General features: G+C 38.5%; 1 protein-coding gene across 4 annotated transcripts in view; it reads left to right on the forward strand.

Annotated features, from left to right (window-relative positions):
* The first annotated feature begins 7110 nt into the window (after positions 1-7110).
* The window catches only part of fam204a (family with sequence similarity 204 member A), a 16881-nt gene continuing 11570 nt past the window's right edge, over positions 7111-12421 (forward strand). Inside the window, exons 1-5 of one of the 4 annotated variants that reach the window (XM_035663708.1) lie at positions 7111-7463; positions 7699-7783; positions 8142-8175; positions 8650-8755; positions 10354-10443. In XM_035663708.1, the coding sequence (XP_035519601.1) occupies positions 7221-7463; positions 7699-7783; positions 8142-8175; positions 8650-8755; positions 10354-10443 (558 nt within the window). In that variant the 5' untranslated portion in view covers positions 7111-7220. The remainder of the gene's footprint in view (positions 7464-7698; positions 7784-8141; positions 8176-8649; positions 8756-10353; positions 10444-12421) is intronic. The other 3 variants (XM_035663709.1, XM_035663710.1, XM_035663711.1) reach the window with 3 other exon arrangements.

A 12421-nucleotide genomic window follows, 5' to 3' on the forward strand; every position in this document is an offset into this window, starting at 1 on the left:
CACAACAATGAATTACATCAGTATTTTGATTCAGTACAACTGAGCATTTCTTATCAGGGAACTGACCACTTTAATTTCCTCTTTCTAAATTGGCATTTTGTCCATTAAGTCAATTAAAAATGAACTGAACTACTGCAGGAGACAATCACTTCTGACATTCAAATAAAATAATGGGAAAATTGCCACAGCTTCATTGTGAAAAGAAATGTAGTTTTAAATTGATAGGGTGTAACCTTTGATATATATAATAGTATGTCGTTTTTGTATTTTATTATTTATTATTATAATAAAATCATCTAGTAATCCCACGCTGTCCTATCAGGAGGTGACGAAAGAAATCAGATCATATAGAGTAAGAAATAAAATCATTCTTTCACATCAAGCATTTTATTCTCATTACTGTGTGTCTTATAATTTCTACAAATAATTGATCTGGCTTCCCAGACAACGTACTTGCCTCTTTCCTAAGGAAGCCTTTGTATTTATGCATACTTCTGCTCCTTTTATGCAAATGAGACAAGTTGAAAGTTTTCTAATGTCTGCATGTAATTTAAGATGGCATTTAAGCCTCCTACCCCAGATGCTATCATCGTAATTAATTCATCAGGTAATATTTCCCATTATTCCAAGGCATTATTTTATGTCAGGCAATGTAATGAATAGCTACGAGGACACAGACACTATTTAGCTACAAAATAAAACAATGTCTGCAGTGTGAATTATACAGGGGACAGCTGGAAATTACAAAAAGAGAATATTAAACAATTACTGCATGGTTGTGTAACAGCAAATGTGATTTGTTCATAGTTTTACTTAACTGGTTGAAGACATGCCATGTCATTGTGTCCTTAGGTTTTGAGTCAGTCAGTGGGGGGAATTCATATATTCAATCTTCCCTCTCACACAAGAAAATTGGAATAAAGATAAACAGAAGAAAGGTTGTACCTTCCGTCTATGCTGTTATAATCAACCATGCAAGTGAACCTATGAATATGTAGTCCATTTCATCAGAGGGGTCGGACTCTGGTAGGGCAGGCCAGCCGAGATTAAATCACCGCTCATCTGATTGGACCATATAAAGATTCAGACTGAGCTAATTTCATGCCGATCTGGTTGCCTCCTGTGAAACTATCCAAAAGGCAAGAGGCTATAATGATTTGGAAAGGCAGAGACAACAGATAAATGGTGAAATGAAGTTGAGGGGCCTTCTTACCTTTGGAAGAAATATTTCAATTTAAATGTATCACTTTATCAGGGTAAAGTCCTCCAGCTTTGCAGCTCTGAGATTACACCAATTAAACATCAAATATGGTGAAATGAGCAAATGCCTCATGTGCTCCTGTTTAAAGGTTGGCATTATGCTGTTCAGACACATTCAGTTACAACCGCAATTAGCTAAATCTGCTGCTTATAGATTTAACGCAGGTTCACACAGGCCATAAACACATCTAATGTGCTGACATTGTTGGTCAACAATTCCAAAACTGTGACTTGATTTATGGTTTTAGTCATTTAGTCAAGTACAAATAAATTGTGGGTTAGAGGAAATACTGTACATGCAATTTACCGTATATGCATATCATACAATGTGTAATATACTATATCTACTATTATCCTTTCATTGCAATATGGAGGGAAAAGACTGTATATACTCTACATAATACAATTATATACAATGAATATATGCACAACCCACGTATGCACAGTAACTTATTATTCATACAATATTTCTTCCAATGTTTTATATCACAACCTTGTACTGTAGACTCAAACTATGGTACGTGTACTGCTAGTGATACGCGGGCTGCCTCTAGTGGTACGCAGGGGAATCTCTAAAATATTTTAATTTAAAAACATATCATACTATCAAAAAACTACACAATTCCAATTTAAAATAGGTAAACAATGAGAAAGCTGAAATGTAATTGAATTGATTTTTAAAATGTAATTTCAATATGCTAACGTAGTCACATTCACGCATGTGGCGCCTGCGTACGTCCACGCTTAGTTATGAGCTGAAATGTGATGGTAAGATGGTAAGTGGAGGTAAAATGAATGGTGCATCAGGAACAACCCATTTCCACCAAGAACCTGTTCCATTCAGGATTCAGGTTCAGTCGAAAATAAATTATCTTCTTGTTAGGGAATTAACCTGCCGCCTACGTGAACTGTCCGTAGCTGAATAGGGTCGGCCTACGCTACTGTATTTTAATGTCGGTCATAACTGTGGTACTAATATTTTCTGAGGTTGTACGTGGTGTAAAGAGTTAGAGAAACACTGCTGTACACAATGTTGTCCAGATCTTACTTGTATATAATCGCTATATGTTTATGTTTGCATATATTTGTTTAGCTAATACGTGTGTGTGTGTAAATGTATCTTGTAAGTGAGTAAATTAACCACTTTGGGAACTTCTGAATACCCTTGCTTTAACCATCATTTTTCATATTAAATGGAATTTAATCATTAATTGAATTACCAAAAGGTGGAGGTGACTGATACCTCAATCGTGTACCTAATCATTTAATTTTTGACGCCAGTGTTTTAACCTTTCAAAGCTCTTGCTATTTATATTTCAGCTATAAGAGATCACCTGACTCCGACTGGGTAAACCAGGAAACATCCAGAGGACACAGCACTGGTTCGTTTCCAACCCCTCTCTCTCGCTCTGCAGTTTGCAGCCGCTGAGCTCCGCCTGTGGGCACAATAGATTTGACACAAGAGTGCTGATGAATCTCATCAGTTTAATGTGTTTATGCTTGCTAAGCCCTAAAAGCTTATTGCTGTTCAATGGAGTGCTACAAAGTTACCTAATTTCCCCCCTGGTTGTCTCTCAGCACGCTGGCAACACAGACTCCCAATAACACGATGTACTCTGCAACCTGTGGAAGACAGAAGGCACGCTGTGTCTCAATGATTTGTGTTATCGGGCAGAGAATAGACCTTGACAGAAATACAGTGAGCACAGATATTACTGTTTTTTCCACCTTAAATTCAGCCCATGACTGTCTCTCTCCCTCCACATTGATCCCTTTTTACAGCCTTTTCACAGTAAGTGCTTTAGTCTTATCTTCGCTGCCCCCACCTCGGCTGTCTCATATTCTAACCAATGAGGCTGGCTGCCTATATGACAGCTAACACCCAGTATTAATTAAAATGTCATGCCTCCAAATCAATATTGTAAAACAGTTCAAACACAACTCATCGCCACTGCTGTGATAAGTGCTTTTGGGTGACAGGTAAGTCCAAAGAAAGAGATGCGGGAGAATGGTATGACGGAATAATCCAGAGAGAACATGTAACATTAAAATGTATGACCCCCCCTATGTGTTACTTCATCACTCACAATTGCAAATTATCCACACTGTCACGAAGTGTGCCGCGCTAAACTGACAGATCCATAAGTCAGCAGCAACAGGCCAGGAGGCTCGACGCGAGAACTCTTTAGCTTCAGATGTCTGACTGCAGTGCGTTAAAAGAGACTAATGCACACTCATTTGGGAAGGAGGCTGTCAGAGGGGGGATTTATCAGCGCTACTGAAATAGCTGCAATCCATCTGATTAGGTTCATGTGTTTAACGCTGCTCTGTTGGGACAAAAATACAGAAAAAGGAGGCAGGTTATTACCACTATTTTCAGTCCACAAGGTGTAGGCTTTTACCACAAAAAAGTTTCCATGAATAAAGTCAATAACACGGAGAACTACTTGCTCTTCTTTTTTCTTTTTTTGCAATATTCCAACCATTATGAGTGACAAATAGGGTTGATTCAAAACTTTGCGAGGCCGTACGTGCTCACACTTACTCATTGAAAGACATTGTTCAAAAGCAATGCTCGGGATATGGATAGAATGTGACAAATTCTGTCAGAGTAAATATGGTTTAATAAATGAATTAGCTTCATAAATAATGGCTGTAATGACATTTTAGGGGACAATAAGCCTAAGCGTTGTCAGGAAATAGTTGATGTATGAGTTTCATGCCTCAGCGGTTCCTCAAAATGAATAGGCTTGGGAAGATAGCAGGGGCCTGCAACCAGCCTATTTCCTCGAATTATCTACTTGTTGTCAATTTGCACAGTGGAATTACACATGCAAATTGAACTGCCTGCACAAACACCACTTGGAGATGATAAAAACAAATTAACAAAGGCTATAGAAGGAGGATTTATTTCACTGGCTAACCCAGGTCAAGCAATACATGTATTTTACAATTGTGTGTACCCAATTTTGGTGTAATTATATCAGCAAATTATTCTTTGTAATCTTATTATTTTTCCCCCAACCTTCTCCTTACACACATAATTAACTTCCTTCGTATCCTCGTGAAAAAAAGAAGAAAAATCAAGCTTGCCTCTGCATCCGAGTAACACAGTTTAATCTGATTTAGGGTTCATTCTCGTCACCTTTTACTGCAGCTGGGATCCAGAGGAAGGTGAGAGGTCAACAGTTTAGTGACACTGTTTAGTGTAAGCGCTTTGGTAAAGGAGCAGACAAATCTACATAGTGGAAGTCACAGTGTTAAAATATATATAATCACCCCTTCACATCATCCCTCATATTGGGGAAGGAAATTAAGAGTCCCCGGACCTCCACGTTTGCTATTAGATATCTCATTTACTTTGTACACACAGTGCTAATCTGCACTAATGAATTCTGCCACACCAAGCCAGATCGAGATGACTTAAAATTATTACCACTTGCACAGATATGCCTTTCCTCATTTGAGGCTCAATTTGGCTGGCTCGCAAAAACAGTCTGTCACAGTAAGATACTAATAATTAGGGTTTTAAGATGATTAGTTTATCTCTGTGCTCTTACAGTCCTGCCTCTTATCCACCATGGCCAAAAACTTAATAAGAGGCTCTAAGTTTTAAACAGCCAACTCCAAATTACCAAGAAATGATGGAAATAATGAACTGGAGCACATGCCAGGGAGAGAGAGACACAGAGAGAGACACACACACAGAGAGAGGTGGATGGTGGGAAAGCTGAGAGACATTAATTCAAGTGTGAAATAGAACACAAAGTCTAGTAATCAATAAGGAAATGATTCAGACCTGTAATGCCAAAAAATTGTTTAGTATTAACAGGGACTTTGTAACTGTCATTTACCTTCAGACGCCAGACGTGCTCATCAACTTGTCACGCAAGTAATTAAAAAGTCACGATTAATGCTGAGTGAGTGATACCAGTTAATGGTTGCATGTTTTAGAGGATGAGATAGAGATTTTTTTACATGATGACATTCAATATGGCGTAAACCCAATCTGCCCACTTTAATATGCACTGCGGTTTTGAAAAGATGAACTGTGTAAAGCTCTTATCTTAGGGTACGGGAAGGTCAAGGAGAGTGCAAGGTCTCCAGGTTTTTTTATTACATGTGGGTCTCAAGACAACTGAACCTCAACACTTTTTTGTTAGTGACGAATGTTTGTCAAAAGGCAGACGACAAACGTCTTATTTTCTTATTCTTCAATCAGGCAGTTTCTGATTTTAAGGCTGTAACTTATTATTATTGATTAATAAGTATAAGTTCCCAGTGGGCATGGGATGATAGGAACATTTCATGTCACGATTAAAATAACTGCGATACAATAATCATGAAAATATACTTCATACGTTTAAAATGTTACTAAAACGTACTGGAATCACTTTACATTACATTTAGTTAAGAAACACATTATCTTTCACAGATAATCTTAACTATTTCCACACGTCTGATTTAACCTTTTTTTGTGGTGGATACAGGCGAACTTTCATTTATGTTGACAGGCTTAAGATTTTGGAGTAACTGGAACGATGCAGGCTCTCCCCTTGTCCCCTTGTTCAAATTAAATCAGTAAATCAATACAGGACTGTATGCTAGAGAGCTAGACAGATTTTTTAAGTCAAACAATGTGAGGATATCCTGATTCACGATTATCACAATCAAGGAAATTCAGCACAATGAATTTATCCAAAGGTTTTCCATCGCGATAATATCGGATATTGTCCCATCCTGAGTCCAAAATGATGTCTTCAAATATCTAAATATTCTTTTATTTACAATGAAAGTAGAGAAAAGGAGACTAGAAGAATGTTTTTACTTCATAGACTGAACTAAATTAGTGATCAATTATTATAATTGTTGTCTATTAGCTGTCTGTCCGTGGTTTAATAATGTAATCTGCTTCAAATCCTAATTTTAGACTGTATTTTTATTGAGGAAAACTTGTTGTATAGCTGTGTAACCGTTGAGAAGTTTGCCCTCATTTGTTGAATGAAAAGAATAGTAAGTAATCAGAAAACATAAAGTTATTAGTAAGTATTAATTTGAAATCAGGTTAAACTCCCAGTCTTATAACACTGCTGCTGGTTTACCTGAAACACTTTAACTTCTTTCCCTTCCAGATACACCGTCCACCACACTGACCTTCCTATATATACATTGGTGTTATAGGTCTCCCTCTTTATTCTACATTTATATGGCACACAAAATGCAAGGCTATAATTTATGTAGATTATTGGCTTTGCAATAAGATGCAACCAAAAGAAAGCCTAATGTGAATGAGTGTGAAAGAGCAATTTAAGGGTAGATGTGCCTGTGCCAGTGCCAGGGGCTATACAAGATTTGCATGCTAATCATTCTAATAATAATGTAATGCCCAGAGCACTTTGAGCAAATTGCGAACCATTGGTCATAGAAGGAAGCTTATCTCGCCGAGAACATGACACAAATATAAGTTAACATTTGAATGATTCCTGGTAATTCAGGGACCTGTCAGTAGCCTGGCTCACCTCAATTAGAAATGCCCCACAACAAGCTTGCTCTTGACTTTACTTTACTGCTGAGACTAGCTGAGACTGCTTTAACTGCTTAAATGTTTCCCACGCGTCCACTTTGAGCTGTAAAAGTCACCATATCGGGTAAGTTTACGCCATAAAACTGCATAAATTAAGAAAAAACTACAACTACTAAACTAAAACTACAAACCGTGAACCAATAAGAGCCTTTGTCTCGTCCTCGTGCTCCGCTGCTCAGTCTTTGTAAGGAGAGCTCTGATTGGATCGTGTGATAAACGTTGCAAGCTAATCAGCCAATCGGGTGCTTTCCTACGGGATACGTCACAGTGTTTACCCGGAAAACGAGAGCTCGGTCCAACAAACTGCCCTCAACATCTACAATTTACCGATTTCTGTCACACATTACCGCCTAATCTGACCGCAAACAGGGGCGCAATGTACAGCGGACTCCTGCCCAAAGGTGTCACCGAGGACGACCTCAGCCCGGATGACCAAGAGGATGAGCAGGGGGATGGCGTTGACGGGAGGAAGGAGGAGGAGGAGGAGCAGAAGAAGTGTGAGGGCTCTGCTGAAAAGTTGAGCTCTGTCGGGGAGAAACAGTCGACTCACGCTGCCAGCGATGCAGACAGTGATTCCCCGACATGCGGTATACCTGGTATATCCCAGGAAATGTGGCAAGTATGTTGATTTGCTGTGCAGAGAGTTAAGCTTATAGCAGCTGCTGTCTGTAAGTGAGGGCTCATAATGGACAAACACACCTGACATTGACTCTTTCTGTTGAAAGCCCAGCCCTGAGCTACCAGACTGTGGTTACTGACAGGTTTTTGAGGCTCTGTTGGGCTATGTGTGTATCATCTAACGTAGGTCAAGAGTTGTGGTGTGAATTCAGCTTGTGTGTTTGTTTGTGTTTAAGAAATTCCAGGATCTACGCAAGAAGAACGACGAAATGAAGACAATGAAGGTCCCCAGGAAAAGAAAGAGAAGACGGCACAAGAAAGGTGTCAGTGATGATACGAGTATACCTAACTAACTAACTAATGTTTGTGTGCATTTTGCATTTTTCAAATCAGTCTTCATGACAAAAGGAGAGGAAAAGAAAAACTCAAAGTCTTACTAGGGCTGCACAATTAATTGAAATATTATCGAAAATGCAATATGGCACAGTGCAAGAAGCTGAAATTGTTTGATAAAAGGTCAAATGTGTGAAAAAACAGCATTATAATGAAGTATTACTGTGAAAAGATGCCCTGGCCTTCTCCTACATGTTTGTTTGGTACAGACCCCAAAAGACTAGCTGATGCTCATTGGTATCAAAGAGTCCTGCAAACCTTTAACTGTGTCTCTTATGTCATTCAGCAGGAGCAGAAAGTGAGGAACCTACACAGACAAGGTACCAAATTATAATGTTAACTAGCAAATGGGTTTATACAACAACATTATTCATATAATTCTTCCCATGCAACTGTGACAAATGTGTTGCCGAGAGTGTGCAATCCCAAAATAAAAAGCTTGTGAATGCAGCCAGCTCTCATTTGATGTCCGACCTTCACACTAGCTGGATTTCCAGTGGCACTAACTATCTATCCTCATACCATATAGACAGTAACAGAATCCACACCAGTTCTCCGCATCAACCAGTGTAACAGTAGGAAGTATGATGACTGTGCCAACATTATGCTTTGTGTTTTTTTACAGCCCTACGATGTCACCGTGTTGTGTGATACGCATTCATCCCGACATTTGGATCCGGTTTCAGCTCAGCGATTGAAACAGACTCCAGTTGTCGGATGGAGAATGATAGTTTGCCTTTTATCACAGTGCTGGTCTACATGTTATGAACATTAACGCACGCTTTCTCTGTCAGCAGAGAGCATCAGGAGGAGCGGGAGAAACACTGGGATGAGCTTAAGCAGTATTTTGGTGTAAATGATCGATTTCATCCCCCTGCATGTTCCAAACCCCCTCCGAAGGTAACAAAGACCCCTGCCTTCCAACTTATCTGCTGAGGTTTAATACTGTGTCAGTCGTAGCTGTTAGTAACACCTTCCCAGCCTTTGTGTTTCCGTGTCACTGTATCCACTCATTGTTTTATGTGATATGACATATGGATTAGAGGAATCTCTTACGGTAACTCAACCTGACACTGAGATGAATATTAAGGATTATGTTTGGCTACATTCAGTGATAAGATTAGGATGAATCTCTTTTCTTGTGCGGTTGAGATTAAAGTCAGATGTAGGTTTCTCAAGGAATGAAAATCTGAGTTTGGCTTCACAAAAGAAGAGAGGGTTAGAGTACCTGATACAACCTCTGTGATTGCAGCTGGAACATTTAAACTAATGGTTAGATAATAAATGGGCATGTACCACTGCTGTGGAATTTATCATTGAAGAAATTGTAACTTAACTTTCTTTCATTTGCGTACATGTCTGCACTTAATAAAGATGAATGAACATTTCATGCAAAGGCTTGCAAATTGCCAATGAAGCAAAATATTTGCAAGCTTGATGAACATTATAGCTGACCCAGTGAATGGGAACTGTTCCCATTTCAATTTGAAATCCTTATAATGATTATTTTGGAGTATTTTGTGCTTAATTTATCTCAGAGAAGCATAAAATTGAGTTTTTGCTGATTTTAGACCTCATTTTGAATAGGGCAACTATGAAAGGATAAAGGAAACGATTAACAAGCTGAATGAAACAGAACTTGTCACATCAACATAATGAGTGGCTCCTTCATCCCTCAAATGCAGTTCCTTGTAATTAATATATCATTTTTTTTTTTTTTGCCAAGTCTTTCACACAGTAATTTGAAGAAAAAGCTGTCATAGCAGCCAGATGTGATTAATTTATCTGCTAACAGAATTCTCTTGAGTGACCTTAAAAACACATTTCATGGCACAAAGGATGATGGTCTGTCAGTTTGAGTTTTGTTTGTGAGATACAAATGACGATAATTGAGATCACAAGTCGGGTTGTATCAGTTCCAGCTTCAGTTTCTATGCAGAATAATAAACTATATAAAGCAAAATCAAGACCAAGCAGCTAGAGAAAATTGTTTTTAATAATTCTGCCTTATGGTATTGTCACTGTACTTTTACTATTGAGTCAAGGTCCTCGCACAATACATCAGAGGGGACACGTTAATAATTATAGCCTCTTTCCAGTGTATTTTTTTAGCATGATGAAATTTTGGGGGCTGAAGAAATCTGGTGCTCTGCTTCCTCAGATAGGCTCATCACAGCAGAACTGCCTTGCCATCAGTAACCGGGGGCTTCTCAGCACCCCCTCTGCTTAGGCCTGTAATGGAAATGTGTAATTAAAGAGTCACATTTATGTTTGGTAATCTCCTGTAGCATTTCTAAGATTTCCCCACTAATATCCAATCAAAAAGGTTTTCATTTGTGAAGGGAAATCTACATATTTGTAGTAATGGCAATCATATTAAAAATAAGGCCCTGGGGACTTTTGAAGTTACTCTTTGATTTTTTTTTTTTTCCTCTCTCTCTACCCCTATTTCAAAAAGAAAAAAAAAATCTGAATTTTTTTCTCCCCCTCTTCTGCAGTCCGGCCTAGAAAAGAGCATAGAGAGGGCCATAGCTGAAGGGGACATTGCAAAGGCGGAGGAGATGAGCGACAGACTCGCCACTCGAGAGGTACGTTGTGCTGATAAGAGATCTTTGGGGTGCTCCTGCTGTGACAAATCAGGCTAATGGATCCGTGGCCATTTCTGCTGCAAAGACATAGAGGAACAAAAACACACGCAGACACCCACCATTCAGTCCTGCAGCTCTTTTCCATTGAGTTAATGGAAAGCCCTCCCCTTAGTTTTGAAGTGCTGCAGTGTCTAAAGGACTTTTGGCTCTGCTTTTTAATGAAGGGTACATTGCTTTCAAGCCAACTGTTAAATCATTCTCCAGGTAAGAGTTTCATACCTTTGAAGTGTACATGTCCCTAAATGCAGTGCCTGAAGTTTTGTAACTAACCGCCTTGGCAGGCATCAAGGATCAAGTGGTTTGAAACTAATTTAGCATAAAATGTAGCCCACACACACATATAATTGTGGTTAAAAAGACATACAGCTGCGGTGTTATTTCTCCACTGGGCGAATTGCTGTACTTTGAGCATCAAAGTTAAACTTCTTTGTTTCATGATGCATGTTGCTTACAGCATCCCATAAGCTTTTTCATCATGTACAGTAATGGTAGCAACACAAACATGTGTGGCACTGTGGGCTCAGATTTTATTGTCGGCCCTAGATTGCAATAGAGTTGCAAAGTAGGCGGAGCTGCTGGTTCAGGAAATATTTTCCCCCACTTTGAATTCCCATTTCAATGTTTTCTTTTAATGATATTCCCAACATAGAAGCACGTGAGTCTTCTGTATAATATACTGATCCTATAGGCTTATGTTATGCCACCAGATTTAATTAAACTTTGTTTCCAAGAAATCCTATTTTGCCTTTGTCAGTTTAGCATGGTGGACAGTACAATGCAATACCCATAAGCCTCTGTCACTGACGTTATAGAAAAAGAAGTCAGTCGTAGCAAATTCGAAGTGGTTCGTTGTTGCAGTTGTGAATAAAACACGGTGCTACAGCTGCTGACTTCTTTCCAAAACTGACCTATCTAAAGGTGCATTCACTTCACTTTCTGGCAGAGAGTTAGATGAGAAGATCAATTCCACTCATGTCTGTATGCTAAATATGAAGCTAGAGACAGCGGCCAGTTAGCTTAGCTTAGCGAAAAGACTGGAAACAGGAGAAATAGCAAGCCTCGCTCCACTGCCAAAAACCAAAATATAAAAACATCAGTTTGCTGTTTTAAAGGGGTTATGGGCCGGACTATGTGTTGATGGAGATCAGTAGATGTTTCTCACTGAAATTCACCATTGGGAGTTGTAGTCAGCGTCTCTTTGCATATTTATTTGTCCACAGACTTGAACCTTTTGACCTTGGTTTAAAGAACCAGATATTTATGGCACAGTTTTTGTCTTTTATGCCAGTGATTAATCCAGGTGGGTTTCACGCCCATCCAAGCCGTAAAAGGACTCCAGCTGTCAGTCACATCTGTAACCAGCGACACCAAGATAGCATTCTCTCAGAATCAGAATCAGAATCTTAAAAACTTTTTTTTTTTTTTTAATAGCAGCAAATAAATTAAAAATTTCAATGCAACCCCATTTTTCTGTACTTTCCGTTACAGATTGTGGCTGGTTTTTCATTTTCTTGAATAATTTATTTTTTTTTTTGGGTTAAAAAACATTCAAGTTCTTTGAGGTTTCAGATTTTTCTTGTACCGTCCTTATAGGTAGGGCAAATTTTAAACCCATTTTAATGGGCAAAACCCCACGTTTCTTTCTGCCAAACAAGCTTTTCCTTTCTTTCTTCTTTTTCTTAATCTTTTTTTTTTTTCTTTTCAATAATTTTATTTTTTGGAAAAAGTACGTTAATTTTTCTGTTGATTTTTGTGTGAATTTGAAATTAAATTTATATTTGTAATATTTGTATTTGATATTTATATAAATTTATAAAATGCCACCAAACTGCAAAAAAAACCAGGTCAAAAAAAACCAATTTCTCTTTTTTTTTTTCAATAAGGCGTAAAAAAACCTACCATTGGGCCCCAATAAAAA

Source organism: Morone saxatilis, unplaced genomic scaffold, assembly GCF_004916995.1.
Source record: "Morone saxatilis isolate NCDOM2014 unplaced genomic scaffold, NCSU_SB_2.0 Contig19, whole genome shotgun sequence".
NCBI lineage: Eukaryota > Metazoa > Chordata > Actinopteri > Moronidae > Morone > Morone saxatilis.